The sequence below is a fragment of the Entelurus aequoreus genome, linkage group LG08, assembly GCF_033978785.1.
Source record: "Entelurus aequoreus isolate RoL-2023_Sb linkage group LG08, RoL_Eaeq_v1.1, whole genome shotgun sequence".
NCBI lineage: Eukaryota > Metazoa > Chordata > Actinopteri > Syngnathiformes > Syngnathidae > Entelurus > Entelurus aequoreus.
This window is the reverse complement of record NC_084738.1, coordinates 46,400,875-46,418,471: the sequence shown is the minus strand read 5'-3', so window position 1 is coordinate 46,418,471 and position 17,597 is coordinate 46,400,875. Positions and strand designations below refer to the sequence as shown.

The following is a 17,597-nucleotide window of genomic DNA, read 5'->3' as shown; positions in this document are numbered from 1 at the left end:
TTCCGGTACAGGCAAGGCTTTTTTTATCAGCGACCAAAAGTTGTGAACTTTATCGTCTATGTTCTCTACTAAATCCTTTCAGCAAAAATATGGCAATATCGCGAAATGATCAAGTATGACACATAGAATGGATCTGCTACCCCCGTTTAAATAAAAAGATTTCATTTCAGTAGGCCTTTAATGACAAAATAGCATCGCGATCAGTCTTTGTAGCTAAATGCAGTGTGATTACATCAATGTGTAGTGATCTACTTAAACATTTCTAACATGTTCATTAAGGAAGCCTATCGAGCGCCTCTTAAGGAGCCCTCCATAAACTTGAGCCTTGGCGAAGGTCTCGTTTCTCTCAAGCGCGCGCGTTGACGATGTCAACAAACTCCAGCTTCAGCGAGGCGCCGCCCACCAGGAAGCCGTCCACATCCTCCTGAGACGCCAACTCTCTGCAGTTGGCTGCCGTGACGGAACCTGCCGAGAGGCGAGAAGAAGGTGGAGCATCACGACGCAGGCTGATATGCGGCCAGCTAGCTTGGCGCACTACGCCGCTCACCTCCATAGATGATGCGCACCGAGTCGGCCACATCGTCTGCCACGTTGGCTCTGAGCCACGCCCTGAGTTTCTCGTGGACCTCCTGAGCCTTCGCACACATAACAAAATTATTATTAGCATTACCTCATTACTCCATGCAGCAAGTGTGGTACGTTTTGTGGAAAATGCTAAAACCAGCCCCAATGTATGTCAATGAATGCTAAGCTGTTTATAACTGTAATATTGGATAATGATTAATAATTAATGTATTCTATTCTAAGAATATTGCAGTGGCCAGTAAAAGAAAAAGAGCCGTTAGCTAAATATGGCTCCCAGGCCACACTTTGGACACCCCTGAGGAAACGTCCTGATAATGTCAATTACCTGCTCAGGTGAGGCCGTCCTGCCCGTGCCGATGGCCCACACGGGCTCATAGGCTAAAACAACTTTGGCCCAGTCCGTCACATTGTCTGAAACACAAGGGAGACATCTAAAACATGGCGTTCACACATCTCGCCGGAGCCTATTGACAAACTTGGTGCTTCTTTGCAGCGAACGTCTTGCATTTAAATGAGGCCATGGAGCTCAGGAGCACGAGAGAAGGGAGTGTCCATCTTTGAGGACACGGACACGACTCTGTAGACCAGGGTGCAGGTGTGGAGTCATTTGCTGCCCAGAACTAATTCTTTATTTGCCCACGACATGTTCTAAAAATACAATAAATATGGCACTAAAATCTAAAATCATTTTTTGCATGTACAATTACATTTATTCTCTATTACATGTGTTTTGCGTGACTGGAACGGATTATTTGTTTTCACATTATTTAATAAGTAAAAATGTCTACGGTAGGGTGTTCAAACCTTTTCTACCAAGGGCCAAAAATTGAAGGATGAGAGGGGACACTTTCATACATTTTGTACATTAGAAATGATGGGTTTAACGATTAATCGATATATATTCCTAAATTTCAAGTATATCTGTTTGTGCTCGGCAAGTTGGGCTTTCGGTAGGTATTGATCCAACATCAATTTAAAAGGCATTGTAACAATTTTATTGAGACTCGAAAAAAGAAAACATTAGATTTAAGAAGGGCAGACTTTATATGAAGTTTAGCACTTTTAACTAGAATCTGTGCACAAGTCAAACTGAAATATATACAATTCTACACCAAAAAACTATTTATTATTATTACGCCGCAAAAGTTTGCCAGAGGCCACAGCCCGCAGTTTTCATCTGATCGGAACCGTTCCAGTATCAAATCGTTCGGCTCAATCGGGAATCGTGAGCGCCCCCCAAAATAAATTACAAAATATCCATATTACCCAGAATTCCTGGTTTTTGGAGACATTTTTCGAACTTGCGCAATTCCCCACATTTCCGCAACCAATTTGAAGAACCATTCCATCATCCACACACTCCACTCACCTTGGACAATCAAACTACAATTTTCCAAGTGAAAAAATATTCTAGGAATTCCAAGAATTCCCGGTTTTTGAAAGTTTATTTCACTTCTTGCTGCAAAGTTTTCTCAGACTGCATTTTTCAACCATTTTTCACCATTCCACCTTCAAAACATTCCTCTTTGTTGGGACAACAACATCACCATTTTCTTTTCGTACAAATTCCCAGTTTTGCGAAATTCCGAAATACTCATTCTCAATTCAAACGGTTACCAAGTCAACATTTTTCAATCGATTCCAAAAATTCCAACTCCAACTCATTCATATCATCGACGACAATTGTGCTAGTTTTCCCAAAAATTCCCAAGGGATTTCAAATTTAAATTAATGGGGAAATTTATCAAAATCTTTTGCATTTTTTAAACCCGATTCTGACCTTTCAACCATCCACCCACACTACTCTTCCCAAATCTTGAACGCAAAACATGTTTTCCCTTTCCCAAAATTGCTGTTTTGACATTGACAATGAATGGGAAATATACAACGACGGCACATCCCACATTTCTCATCGATTTGAACCGTTCCAACAGTCACACACTCCACTCACCCTGGACATTCAAGCCAGCATGTTACCCAGTTTCAAAAATTTCCTGATGACCCGGAATTACCAGGCATTTCCCCCATTGAAAATGAATGGGCAATATACAAACCTCTCTCTTCTCATCCGATTTGCACCTTTCCAACATACACACACTCCAGTCATCCTGGACATTGAAGCATTTCAGTTCCACTGACGCATATCGGCGGTTTGGCGGCTTGCACACATAGGGCATTCACATGCAATTCCTACTGGAATTGCAAACTCTAGGATTCTTTAGTGGTTCCATATTTCCCTTTAATTTTTGAGTGAAATGTTCAAATCCATGTTTATTTTTTCTAGAGAATGTGTTGGGGCCAATAAAAAATGGCCCCGCGCCGCACTTGGACACCTTTGGTGTACAGTTTTCGTACGGTTCTATTTTTGGCTGACATTTTAAAACAATCATTTGCGCAAACACACACACACACACACATTTTTTACGTTTTCAGTATTCAACACTTATGGGCGTCAAAGTGGAGGGGAAGGTGGAGATGTTGCACTGGGGCTCAAAGCACAGGGGGCCCCTGGACATTTGTAAAGTTTTAATATTTTTCCTGTCATCTAACTATGTAAGTTGTAAAACGTTACGTAAAAAAAAAAAAAAATTACAAGATGCAATTTCACTTTGGCTGCATCTCATTGCCCATAACTGTGGTGCGTTCAAAACTCTTGATTAAAGTTACAAACAGAGTGTCACTAGGTCAGGGGTCACCAACCTTTTTGAAACCAAGGGCTACTTCTTGGGTACTGATTAATGCGAAGGGCTACCCAGTTAGATACACACTTTAATAAATTGCCAGAAGTAGCCAATTTGCTCAATTTACCTTTAACTCTGTTATTATTAATAATTAATGATATTTATCTTTGTGGAAACACTGATCATCTTAATGATTTCTCACAATAAATATATAGAAACAGATAAATATCAATATGCAACACTTTATTTTTATATTTTCTCTAAGTGCACATTTTTCAAATTGAACATTTTCAAATGATCACTTCTAAGACAGTCTTGTGAAATCACAATATCCCATTTTAACTAGCTAGCCACTAACATTTTTTAACAAATCATGAATTACTTTGCACCATGTTTGTACAAATAATAACTCATTTAAAATACAAAAGTCAACTCTCAAATTTTTAAATCATGTCACACTTTGAACTGGACACCAAATCTGTTATCTGTTTCTTTGTCAGTTAGTGGGAAGCCTGGCATTGCATGCTGTTAACTAGTGTGTTGTACTCTGGTGTGTAACTTGACACTGCAACTCTGAGTGAGTCTTGCAGATGTGCATCAGTGAGGCGTGTTCTGTGTTTGTTCTTGATGAAGTTCATGTCAGAAAAGGCTGATTCACAAAGATAAGATTTTTCCTCATTGTTTGCGGAACCTTCTTAATCTTTTGGACATATTTTCACAGCAATCTGGCCTTAAGCTTAATTATGATAAATGTAAAATGTTAAGGATCGGAAATCTAAAGGGAACGTCCTTTCGAATGGAATGCAAAGTGCCTGTTTTGTGGACAGATGGACCAGTTAACATACTTGGTGTTGTTGTCCCAGAAAATCTGGAAGATCTAGGCTTAGTAAATTATGATAATCGACTAAGAAAGCTGGACAAAATTATGCAATTATGGAAAGGGAAATCCCTAACCTTGTATGGTAAAATGTCTATTGCCAACTCGTTAATTATTCCTCAATTTATTTATTTGTTTTTGTCATTACCAGCTCCATCACAAAACTTTTTTAAGATTTATGAGCGGAGAGTCTTCGATTTTATCTGGAACGGCAAACCAGAAAAGATTAAAAGAAAGGTTTTGTACAAAGAGTATGAATATGGGGGCCTGAAACTTCTCAACCTTGAAGCTATGTGTCTGTCTTTAAAAGCATCAATTGTTCCAAAGATGTATTTAAACATTGAGTGGTACACAAATGTCCTGTTGGACAAAAAACATGTACTGTATCAAAAGAAATTGTATCCTTTTTTACAAGTGATCCCCTCCCAGAGAGTCTGCTGGGAAACATGGCGGGGTTCATAAAGGAAACAATCCACTCATGGTGGTGTTTTCAATTTTATGTGCCAGAAAAAAGAGACGATATTTTGCAGCAGTTAATATGGATGAACTCTAATATTGTAATAGATGAAAAGCCTTTCTTTTGGAAAAATATGTTTGAAAGAGGAATCATTTTTGTCAATGATATTATCAATGAGACTGGTAAAATTATGAAGTATGATGAATTTAGAGCTATGTATGGTGATGCTTGCTCAAGCTTTTCATTTTATCAACTAACTGGAGTAATTGGGAAAAGATGGAAACAAATAATTAATTATGGAACTACTAAATTATTAGTTTGTAAACCTCTAATAAGAAATTCTAGTTGGCAAAAAGGAACTAAAATAAATAGAAAAATATATAATTTTTATTTAATAAAGAAATCTTTGAAGGCTGCCTCATACAACACAAATGGAAAATGGGAGGACTTTTTTGACTGCCCGTTGCCATGGGATGCCATATTCAAACTAATCTATAAAACCACTATCGATGTCCAAAATCGTTATTTTCAAATTAAAATTATTTATAACTTCTTACCCACAGGGAAAATGTTAAAATTATGGAATATGACAGAGTCAGATGATTGCCGATTTTGTTGTCAGGAGCCTGAATCCACCCTGCATTTGTTTTGGTATTGTCATATTGTGTCTTTGTTTTGGGTGGAAGTTGAAAAAATGTGTTTAAGGATTGGTTTGTTTATGAAGCTTAATGTGGTTTCTGTTATTTTAGGAGAGTTCATTGACAACCATGATTTAGTCAATTTAATTATAGTACTCGGTAAAATGTTTATTTTTAAGGCCAAAAACAGATATTCACTTAGTATTACTTTCTTTAAAACATTTATTCAGTATTTTCTAACTTTAGAAAGTTACATGGTTGAAAACGATAATGATGCCAAAAAACATTAAAAAAAAGATGAGAAGTCCTCAAAGGCTTATTTTGAAAGTATAATTATGTTTATAGATTATATGATATCTGTTGTTGTGTTCCCTAATTTGAGTGACCTGGACATAATCTGGACTGTACATAAATGCTTATTTTGAAAATGTAATTTTGTTTATAAATTATATGCAATCTGTTGTGTTCCCTAATTTTTTTCTGTGTACATGAATGAAGGTGTGTGTTGCTGAGTCCGACTTGGACATTATCTGGACTGGGCCTGGTTTAAAAAACCCTTTAAACAAATCTAATTTCATTGACAACCTGGTCTGTTGAAGATAAGGCCCTTTTTTAAAAAATAAAATAAAATAAGATGAATAAATAAAAAACATTTTCTTGGATAAAAAAGAAAGTAAAACAATATAAAAATAATTACATAAAAAATAGTAATTAATGAAAATGTTAGTGGACCAGCAGCCTATACAATCATGTGTGCTTCAGGGACTGTGTCCCTTGCAGATGTGTTGTCTATGTTGTGGGAACCAGAATATTGGTAGCAGAAAGAAATAACCCCTTTTGTGTGAGTGGGTGTGGATGAGTGTGCATGGGGGAGGTTGTTTGGGTTGATGCACTGATTGAAAGTGTATCTTGTGTTTTTTCTATGTAGATTTCTTTTTTTTTTTTTTTTTTTAATTTTATTTAAAAAAAATTTATTTTTATTTTTTTTAGAACAGGCCCGCGGGCGACTCATCTGGTCCTTACGGGCGACCTGGTGCCCGCGGGCACCGCGTTGGTGACCCCTGCACTAGGTTTTAAAGACAGAGGACGGCTTAACCCCCAGGAGATGCACTAATAATAATAATAATAATAATAATGCAGTGCTCTCGTTTATCACTGTTAAGTGGTTCCTGACATGACTGTGATAAATTAATTACCGCGAAGTAGTAACTATTAAATGAAAATCAAATATTTTTATAGGTAGAGCACCTTCTAAATAAGTATTTCAGCATTATGAGAGCCCTTAGGACATGAAATAACACCCCTTAGTCACCTTTACACTCTTTTATTTCAATATAATAATGCTGCCTGAGGCTGAGCCATTCAGTGGCTTTGATACTGTACAGCGCATTTTGATTAGTTTGGTCTCATCTAGTGGCCAATATTACTGTAATATTGATATTTTCAGATTTAAGTATTTGTTATGCTTGAAAATGCGGAATTTTATAACCTTTTTTTTTTTAAATTTTCATCCATCTTTGGGTTGCGGGGGGTGCTGGAGCCTATCCCAGCTGCATTCGGGCGGAAGGCAGGGTACACCCTGGAGAGGTCGCCACCTCATTACAGGGCCAACACAGATATGATTGAAAAAATCTGCGATGTTGTGAAGCTGCAATATTTGAACCGCGATGTGGCGAGGGAGGACTTGTTTATTATGATTTTACCCACTGATGATAATCAAACGTGAATCAGTTAATCTCCACTTTACACGCTGAAGTACAGAAAAACTTGACAGATTTATATTCATACTTAAGTGATATGATTATTTAAATTCATATTCTGGCCACTTTCCATTGATTTTGTTGACACTTCTTTATATATATATTTTTTTATTATTTTGGAGGTTATCTAGATATGTTCTAGTATAGACCACTGATGGGCGAGCTACTTGGAAAATGTAAGCTAAACTACAAGTTACTATCTCCGGAGATTTGTGGCAAGCTACATTACAAGCTATACGGTAAAATTAGCTTGCTACATCAAAGCTATATTTAAAGGCATTTATATTTATGTATAATATCAATGTTCATTACTATTAACTATCTGTCATTTAGTTGGTGACACCCGACAACTACCTCTAGGGGTCCCCGCACTCCACTTTATGTATTTATTTAGTTTGCCTTTTCTTTGGCCCACCCCTAAAATACTATTCATTTTCTCTGCCTACAGTAAAAAAAACAGCATCTATCTATGTCTTGACAAAAAAACAAACATGACTTGTGTTGTCTCATCTCACCTTAATGTGTGTTCCTAAATTTGTGCTTGACGTCTTAGATGAAGAGAGCAGTTCTGATTTGGGTTTACAGAGTAAACTACTAAAAACTAAGGTTTTGGGCTTTGTTTTCTCTAAAAAACATTTAGAAATACAAATTTCTCAGCCATTTTCAAGTATGTTTTTTTTGAGTGGTCAGCTTGAAGCGTCCCTCTGTCTCCGACTCTCTCGTCATCATGTGACATGAGTGCGTGAGTGTGTTATTATTTTGTGTCTTCGTTTCCATGACTCGCCTTATCTTGCTTCTGATGGGCCAGTCCGTAATGTTTCGCCCCAACCTTAGCCAATTGTGACTCATCATACGAACACCAACCAATCATCATGAATGTTCTCCGTATGTATGGATGTTCTCATTCATCCAGATCACTGTATTTTCTCCATTTGTTTTTTTTTGGCTTGCATTTGCAGTCCATTTTCTCTTTTTTTAGCTTGTAGCTTTGATGTAAGCTACCTCGCTACATGGGCCTAAAAGTAGCTAAGTTACACAAAAAGCTACTCGTTCAAAAAGCAGCTAAACTACCGCCCAACTCCTGGAAAATGTAGTTAAACTACGTAGTTTAGCTACATGTAGCTTGTTACTGCCCATCACTGGTCTAGACATTTTAATCTAATCTATAATCATGTTTTATACGTGAAAAAACTGATTACAGCCAAATTCATGCAATAGTTGTTTTTAGTGTATGCAAACATACCAAGTGTGTCTGTACTGTATAAGATGGTGATGCTGGGTTTAAGGGGGCGATTCAGAAGTCTTGTGTATACGCCCTGGTAACTGATAGAGGAACATTTTCCACCATTTTTGGCAGAATAAGAACGCTTTAAAGGCCTACTGAAATGAATTTTTTTTACTTAAACGGGTATAGCAGATCTATTCTATGTGTCATACTTGATCATTTCGCCATATTGCCATATTTTTGCTGAAAGGATTTAGTATAGAACAATGACGATAAAGATCGCAACTTTTGGTATCTGATAAAAAAAGGCTTGCCCCTACCGGAAGTAGCGTGACGTAGTCAATTGAACATATACGCAAAGTTCCCTATTGTTTACAATGACGGCCGCATGAAGTGAGAGAGATTCGGACCGAGAAAGCGACGATTTCCCCATTAATTTGAGCGAGGATGAAGAAAGATTTGTGGATGAGTAAAGTGCAAGTGAAGGACTAGTCACTAGTGGGGAGTGGAAGCGATTCAGATAGGGAAGATGCTGTGAGAGACGGGGGTGACCTGATATTCAGCTGGAAATGACTAACACAGTAAATAAACACAAGACATATATATACTCTATTAGCCACAACACAACCAGGCTTATATTTAATATGCCACAAATTAATCCCACATAAAAACACCTAGGTGTTTGTTATGGTAGCTCCTAGCTACTAGCTACTAGCTCGAGCTAGTTATAGCTCGAGCGGGTAATATGGACGCGATCCCGTATATATAACCAGCCAATACAATTCAAACACCTGCACAACACACACACTCACTCAGCCCAAAGAACCGTTCACCTAACCCAAGGTTCATAAAGCTTATATATTTAACCAAAGTTACGTACATGACACGCACGTACGGGCAAACAATCAAATGTTTGGAAGCGCGCGGGTGGGACCTGATATTCAGCTGGGAATGACTACAACAGTAAACAAACACAAGACATATATATACTCTATTAGCCACAACACAACCAGGCTTATATTTAATATGCCACAAATTAATCCCGCATAATAAACACCTAGGTGTTTGTTATGCTAGCTCCTAGCTCCTAGCTACTAGCTCGAGCTAGTTATAGCAAGCGATCAAATGTTTGGAAGCGTACTCACGGTATCGCGTCTGCGTCTGTTAACGAAGTCAAAGTCCTCCTGGTAAGTCTCTGTTGTCCGAGTTCTTTGATCTTGACTGCATCTTTCGGGAATGTAAACAATGAAACATTGACTGTGTTGTGTTGCTGACTTCCCTCGCAAAATACTCCGCTTCGCACCGACTTTCTTCTTTGCTTGCTCAGCTTCTTTCTCCATAATGCAATGAACAAATTGCAACAGATTCACCAACACAGATGTCCAGAATACATCCAGAATGAGATGAAAACAGCTATTTCAGTGTTAAATATTATAAACTTATCACTTTCCTCCGGCACTGTTCCCCTAGCATTCAAAAAAGCGGTTATTCATCCTCTGCTCAAAAGACCTAACCTCGATCCTGACCTCATGGTAAACTACCGACCGGTCTCCCACCTTCCGTTTATTTCCAAAATTCTCGAAAAAACTGTTGCACAGCAGCTAAATGAACACTTAGTGACTAACAATCTCTGTGAACCTTTTCAATCCGGTTTCAGGGCAAATCACTCTACGGAGACAGCCCTCGCAAAAATGACTAATGATCTATTGCTAACGATGGATTCTGATGCGTCATCTATGCTGCTGCTTCTTGATCTTAGCGCCGCTTTCGATACCGTCGATCATAATATTTTATTAGAGCGTATCAAAACACGTATTGGTATGTCAGACTTAGCCTTGTCTTGGTTTAACTCTTATCTTACTGACAGGATGCAGTGCGTCTCCCATAACAATGTGACCTCGGACTATGTCAAGGTAACGTGCGGAGTTCCCCAGGGTTCGGTTCTTGGCCCTGCACTCTTTAGTATTTACATGCTGCCGCTGGGTGACATCATACGCAAGTACGGTGTTAGCTTTCACTGTTATGCTGATGACACCCAACTCTACATGCCCCTAAAGCTGACCAACACGCCGGACTGTAGTCAGCTGGAGGCGTGTCTTAATGAAATTAAACAATGGATGTCCGCTAACTTTTTGCAACTCAACGCTAAGAAAACGGAAATGCTGATTATCGGTCCTGCTAGACACCAACATCTATTTAATAATACCACCTTAACATTTGACAACCAAACAATTAAACAAGGAGACTCGGTAAAGAATCTGGGTATTATCTTCGACCCAACTCTCTCGTTTGAGTCACACATTAAGAGTGTTACTAAAACGGCCTTCTTTCATCTCCGTAATATCGCTAAAATTCGTTCCATCTTGTCCACTAGCGACGCTGAGATCATTATTCATGCGTTCGTTACGTCTCGTCTCGATTACTGTAACGTATTATTTTCGGGCCTCCCTATGTCTAGCATTAAAAGATTACAGTTGGTACAAAATGCGGCTGCAAGGCTTTTGACAAAAACAAGAAAGTTTGATCATATTACGCCTATACTGGCTCACTTGCACTGGCTTCCTGTGCACTTAAGATGCGACTTTAAGGTTTTACTACTTACGTATAAAATATTACACGGTTTAGCTCCAGCCTATCTCGCCGATTGTATTGTACCATATGTCCCGACAAGAAATCTGCGTTCAAAGAACTCCGGCTTATTAGTGATTCCCAGAGCCAAAAAAAAGTCTGCGGGCTATAGAGCGTTTTCTATTCGGGCTCCAGTACTCTGGAATGCCCTCCCGGTAACAGTTAGAGATGCTACCTCAGTAGAAGCATTTAAGTCCCATCTTAAAACTCATTTGTATAATCTAGCCTTTAAATAGACCCCCCCTTTTTTAGACCAGTTGATCTGCCGTTTCTTTTCTTCTCTCCTCTTCTCCCCTGTCCCTGGCGAGGGGGAGTTGCATAGGTCCGGTGGCCATGGATGAAGTGCTGGCTGTCCAGAGCCGGGACCCCGGGTGGACCACTAGCCTGTGCATCGGTTGGGGACATCTCTGCGCTGCTGACCCGTCTCCGCTCGGGATGGTTTCCTGTTGGCCCCGCTGTGGACTGGACTCCCGCTGATGTGTTGGATCCACTGTGGACTGGACTTTCACAATGTTATGTCAGACCCACTCGACATCCGTTGCTTTCGGTCTCCCCTAGAGGGGGGGGGTTACCCACATATGCGGTCCTCTCCAAGGTTTCTCATAGTCATTCACCGACGTCCCACTGGGGTGAGTTTTTCCTTGCCCGTATGTGGGCTCTGTACCGAGGATGTCGTTGTGGCTTGTACAGCCCTTTGAGACACTTGTGATTTAGGGCTATATAAATAAACATTGATTGATTGATTGATTGATTGATTTCGTATTGGCTTCAATGGGGAAGCCATACCTGTGTTCTACTGGCTACGTCACGCGCATACGTCATCCTCAAAGGCGTTTTGAACCGGAAGTTCCCCGGGAAATTTAAAATTGCACTTTATAAGTTAACCCGGCCGTATTGGCATGTGTTGCAATGTTAAGATTTCATCATTGATATATAAACTATCAGACTGCGTGGTCGGTAGTAGTGGGTTTCAGTAGGCCTTTAAGAATTTGCCTTCATTCTGCTACGAGGAAAAAAACACAATGAATATACCCTGTGTTTCACACACAAACATATCGTTACTAATGATGTCATGAGGTCCAGGCTTGAAGAGAGAGAGTGGAGTAGAGTGTGTGTGCGCTAAGCAGTTTTACATCATGCTAAAAGCGGGGCGACAAAGTAGGACAAAAAGATGAAGAAGGTAGCCATTTTACAGAGACTGCATCGACCTCTTGATAGCTCATTCACTCTCTCTCCAGACCTGGTATTTCTGTTGTTTGTACTTACCTCTATTTTGTAGAATCATTTGTTAAAGGCCTACTGAAACCCACTACTACCGACCACGCAGTCTGATCGTTTATATATCAATGATGAAATCTTGAAATTGCAACACATGCCAATACGGCCGGGTTAGATTAGTAAAGTGCAATTTTAAATTTCCCGCAAAATATTCTGCTGAAAACGTCTCGGTATGATGACGTTTGCGCGTGACGTCACGGATTGTGCGGACATATTAATAATAATAATAATAATAACTGGGATTTATATAGCGCTTTTCTAAGTACCCAAAGTCGCTTTACATGTTAAAAACCCATCATTCATTCACACCTAGTGGTGGTAAGCTACTTTCGTAGCCACAGCTGCCCTGGGGTAGACTGACGGATATATTGGGACACCATTGTGGCCAGCTATTAAGTCGTCTGTTTTCATCGCAAAATTCCACAGTATTCTGGACATCTGTGTTGGTGAATCTTTTGCAATTTGTTTAATGAACAATGAAGACAGCAAAGAAGAAAGCTGTAGGTGGGATCGGTGTATTAGCGGCCGGCTGGACTCTTACCAGGAGGACTTTGAGTTGGATAGCAGACGCGCTACCGTGAGTATGCAGCTTTGGCTTCCAAACATTTGATCGCTTGACCGTACGTGCGTGCCGCTATGTGCATGTCACGTACGTAACTTTGGGGAAATATATGTGCTGTATGAACTTTACGGAGGTGAATGGTACTTTGGGCTGTGGGATTGAGTGTGTTGTGCGGGTGTTTGATTTGTATTGGTGGGTTATATGGACGGGAGGGGGGAGGTGTTTGTTCCATCCATCCAGCCATCCATCTTCTTCCGCCTATCCGAGGTCGGGTCGCAGGGGCAGCAGCCCAAGCAGGGAAGCCCAGAGTTCCCTCTCCCCAGCCACCCCGTCCAGCTCCTCCCGGGGGATCCCGAGGCACTCCCAGGCCAGCCGGGAGACATAGTCCTCCCAACGTGTCCTGGGTCTTCCCCGTGGCCTCCTACCGGTCAGACGTGCCCTAAACACCTCCCTAGGGAGGCGTTCGGGTGGCATCCTGACCAGATGCCTGAACCACCTCATCTGGCTCCTCTCGATGTGGAGGAGCAGCGGCTTTACTTTGAGCTCCCCCCGGATGGCAGAGCTTCTCACCCTATCTCTAAGGGAGAGCCCCGCCACCCGGCGGAGGAAACTCATTTCGGCCGCTTGTACCCGTGATCTTGTCCTTTCGGTCATAACCCAAAGCTCATGACCATAGGTGAGGATGGGAACGTAGATCGACCGGTAAATTGAGAGCTTTGCCTTCCGGCTCAGCTCCTTCTTCACCACAACGGATCGATACAGCGTCCGCATTACTGAAGACGCCGCACCGATCCGCCTGTCGATCTCACGATCCACTCTTCCCTCACTCGTGAACAAGACTCCGAGGTACTTGAACTCCTCCACTTGGGGCAGGGTCTCCTCCGCAACCCGGAGATGGCACTCCACCCTTTTCCGGGCGAGAACCATGGATTCGGACTTGGAGGTGCTAATTCTCATCCCAGTCGCTTCACACTCAGCTGCGAACCGATCCAGCGAGAGCTGGAGATCCTGGCCAGATGAAGCCATCAGGACTACATCATCTGCAAAAAGCAGAGACCTAATCCTGCAGCCACCAAACCAGATCCCCTCAACGCCTTGACTGCGCCTAAAAATTCTGTCCATAAAAGTTATGAACAGAATCGGTGAGTTTGGTCCGCATTGCCGGCAGTAAGTCGGACACGTTTCCAGTGAGGGTTGGACTCCGCCAAGATTGCCCTTTGTCACCGATTCTGTTCATAACTTTTATGGACAGAATTTCTAGGCGCAGTCAAGGCGTTGAGGTGTTTGTTATGCGGATTAATTTGTGGCATATTAAATATAAGCCTGGTTGTGTTGTGGCTAATAGAGTATATATATGTCTTGTGTTTATTTACTGTTTTAGTCATTCCCAGCTGAATATCAGGTCCCACCCGCCTCTCACAGCATCTTCCCTATCTGAATCGCTTCCACTGCCCTCTAATCCTTTACTCTCACTTTCCTCATCCACGAATCTTTCATCCTCGCTCAAATTAATGGGGTAATCGTCGCTTTCTCGGTCCGAATCGCTCTCGCTGCTGGTGGCCATGATTGTAAACAATGTGCAGATGTGATGAGCTCCACAACCTGTGACGTCACGCAACTTCCGGTACAGGCATGGCTTTTTTATCAGCGACCAAAAGTTGCGAACTTTATCGTCGATGTTCTCTACTAAATCCTTTCAGCAAAAATATGGCAATATCGCGAAATGATCAAGTATGACACATAGAATGGACCTGCTATCTCAGTTTAAATAAGAACATTTCAGTAGGCCTTTAAACTTCAGTTCTAGTCACCTCTCATCATTTTAGACCCTTAAAAGGGTGTACGTTTGTACAATCTGGACTGTAACGGACACCTGAATTCCTCACCTGCGATGGCTTGCGTCTGAGCGTACACGACGTCTTCGGTGGTGCCGCTCTCGCGCTCTTCCAGTGTCTCCCCGATGCATGCGATCATGCAAAGGCCACTTTGCAGAGCGTGAGCCACCTGCGACACGCGCAAAACATTTGGCTCGGAAACCAGACCACCGCACTTGACCTCATAACATACACGTTCTCTAAGGTTCTTGTATTAAACATCTGCTTGTTCTTAAGTGACTTTCAATGATGAAAGCTGCATTTGAAAAAGGAATTCCGAACCTTTTGGCCAATCAGCTCGTCGCTTTCACCAAACACGTGGCGGCGCTCCGAATGTCCCAGAAGTACCCAGTCCGCACCGCAGTCCTTGATCATGGCCGGGCTGGAGGGAAGAGTGCAGACAGGAAAATGTTCAAGCTATCAAAGCAGCGCAAGGCACCGCATGTTACCTGATCTCCCCTGTAAACGCTCCCTTGGCTACCTTGTAGCAGTTCTGGGCCGCAACGCTGATGCGGGGGTCCAGATGGGAGCGAACAAAGTTCAGGTAGACGGAAGGGGCCGCGCAAACCACCTCTGAAATGTCATTGTGTTAGAGTTTTTTGCCAGTATGAAAATGATGACAATGTATTTTTATCCTGTATGAGATCATGGCCTTAACTACCATTGACTACACCGAGGTCATGTCCTCTGTATTTTTTTAAGTGACGAAAAGAAGATGATACAACTGACTGCAAATGTACTTTATGTAGCACACTGTACAACATCATGCGGTAGATCGTCTTCTTTCAATATACGATCTTTGCTCATGCACGGCCCACTACAACTCCAACAATGTAACGCAATGAAGTCCACTTTTACTTTAAAGATCATCCGATCAGAAATAAATGTGCTGTCAACATAACATTAACATTACATCCTACTGATGTAACTAATGTTGGTTTCACCCGAATGAAATTGATGTGAAACACTGGCAGTATAATAACGTTGTCGTGTCAGTCATGTGCCGCCCCGCCCTAAGCAGAACATGCCCTATGCATAGGGCTTCGCCATCAGTGGGGTCGTGGGGTTGCGTGAAGAAGCACATTAAAATGTAAACTATTGAATGACAAGGCGCTTGATATAAAATTTTACCTCAAACTTATTCCTGGCCACATCATCCTCTGTCACTGATTAGAATATAAACTCATATTTTCCACGCTCACTTCCGGTGGCTCCGTGGCAGGTGTCATAAGTACTTGCTTTACAATGCTGAAGGCGTTGGGTTCGAAACCCGGTTGCTGTAAAAATGTGGTTATGGTTTTTAAATTTATGTTTTAATGACGTTAAAGTTGTGTTATATACTGTACATAGAGTGCAGGCCAAAAGTTTGGACACACCTTCTCATTTCAATGCATTTTCTTTATTTTCATGACTATTTACATTGTAGATTGTCACTGAAGGCATCAAAACTGTGACACCTGTGAAGTGAAAACAATTCCAGGTGACTACCTCTTGAAGCTCATTGAGAGAATGCTAAGTGTGTGCAAAGCAGTAACCAGAGCAAAGGGTGGCTAATTTGAAGAAACTAGAATATAAAACATGTTTTCAGTTATTTCACCTTTTTTTGTTAAGTACATAACTCCACATGTGTTCATTCATAGTTTTAATGCCTTCAGTGACAATCTACAATGTAAATAGTCATGAACATAAAGAAAATGCATTGAATGAGAAGGTGTGGCCAAACCGTTGGCCTGTACTGTATATTGTATGTTATTACATATAAACAAGAAAACCATTCATTGAGGTAGAAATATCACGTCTTTCTGTGTGGAGTTTGCATGTTCTCCCCGTGACTGCGTGGGTTCCCTCCGGGTACTCCGGCTTCCTCCCACCTCCAAAGACATGCACCTGGGGATAGGTTGATTGGCAACACTAAATTGGCCCTAGTGTGTGAATGTGAGTGTGAATGTCGTCTGTCTATCTGCGTTGGCCCTGCCATGAGGTGGCGACTTGTCCAGGGTGTACCCCGCCTTCCGCCCGAATGCAGCTGAGATAGGCTCCGGCACCCCCCGCGACTCCGAAAAGGACAAGCGGTAGAAAATGGATGGATGGATTATCTAACATATTTGACCATCAGCATGATTTTGTAACAGTCCACTTTTCAATTAATATAGTGATGAGATACCCATGATTTCAGCCTTTCAAAGCTTCTCTTAGACCACCATTTCTGACTTCCGTATTTGTCAAATCCTAGTTACGGCCCTGTATGAGGTGACAGTTAAGTCAACGCAACGTCACACATTTTGTTATTGATTAGTAGAAGGTAATTAAAATTTTTTTTTTTTTTTAATATATATATATATATATATATTTTATTTTTTATTTATTTATTTATTTATTTATTTTAAACATATTTTTAAAAACACCACAAATATTTCACTTGGTCTGTGATGTACCACTTTTATTTTACTTGAATGGCTCTGTTTTTTACAGTAATTAATTTATTTTTATATTATTATTTTGTGTAGACCCAGTGGAGCACAGTGGATACAACTATGACGTTAGCTGTCTAAATGCGGCTCAATCTGGTCACGTTACTCGGTCATGTCACCTGTCCTGATTAAGCTAAATTACCTCCCCTTCCCTACCGGTGTCGTCGTGCAGGTTGGCGGCATTCAGGCTGCCGATGAGCGCCTCTAAACTCTCCTTGTCGCCGTTCATCTTCCAGTTTCCTCCCACGAAGAACCTCCGGGCCATGGCCGCTGATGAGTGCTAATGTCCGGCGAGTAGAGGAGGCAGAGGTCCGGTGGAGGAGGGGCGGGGCTGTTCTGCGAGAGTGAGATTTCAAAATAAAACCCCTTCTTCCTGTTTGTGGGCGTGTCCACCAGTGCCACGCTGCCATCATTTGGCCGGAAGAGGTACTGCACCAATTAAATACAGGGCAAGTATTGCTGATTCCAATACTGATACTTTTTACATTGAATCCTTTTAAGATCTTACCCAAAAAATATATATAATAATGTCATAAAAAAACGTATTTGTTACTGTTTATG

The 17,597-nt window shown here is 41.2% G+C and overlaps 1 protein-coding gene across 1 annotated transcript; it reads right to left on the bottom strand.

Annotated features, from left to right (window-relative positions):
- Positions 1-122: 122 nt before the first annotated feature.
- Positions 123-17,378, bottom strand: LOC133655954 (triosephosphate isomerase). The gene is made up of 7 exons (XM_062056620.1): positions 17,193-17,378; positions 15,015-15,138; positions 14,848-14,947; positions 14,578-14,695; positions 911-996; positions 548-635; positions 123-465 (listed from the first exon to the last, which is right to left on the bottom strand). The coding sequence occupies exons 1-7, from the start codon at positions 17,299-17,301 to the stop codon at positions 347-349; spliced, it is 744 nt and encodes a 247-aa protein (XP_061912604.1). The 5' UTR covers positions 17,302-17,378; the 3' UTR covers positions 123-346.
- Between the last annotated feature and the right edge of the window lie 219 nt (positions 17,379-17,597).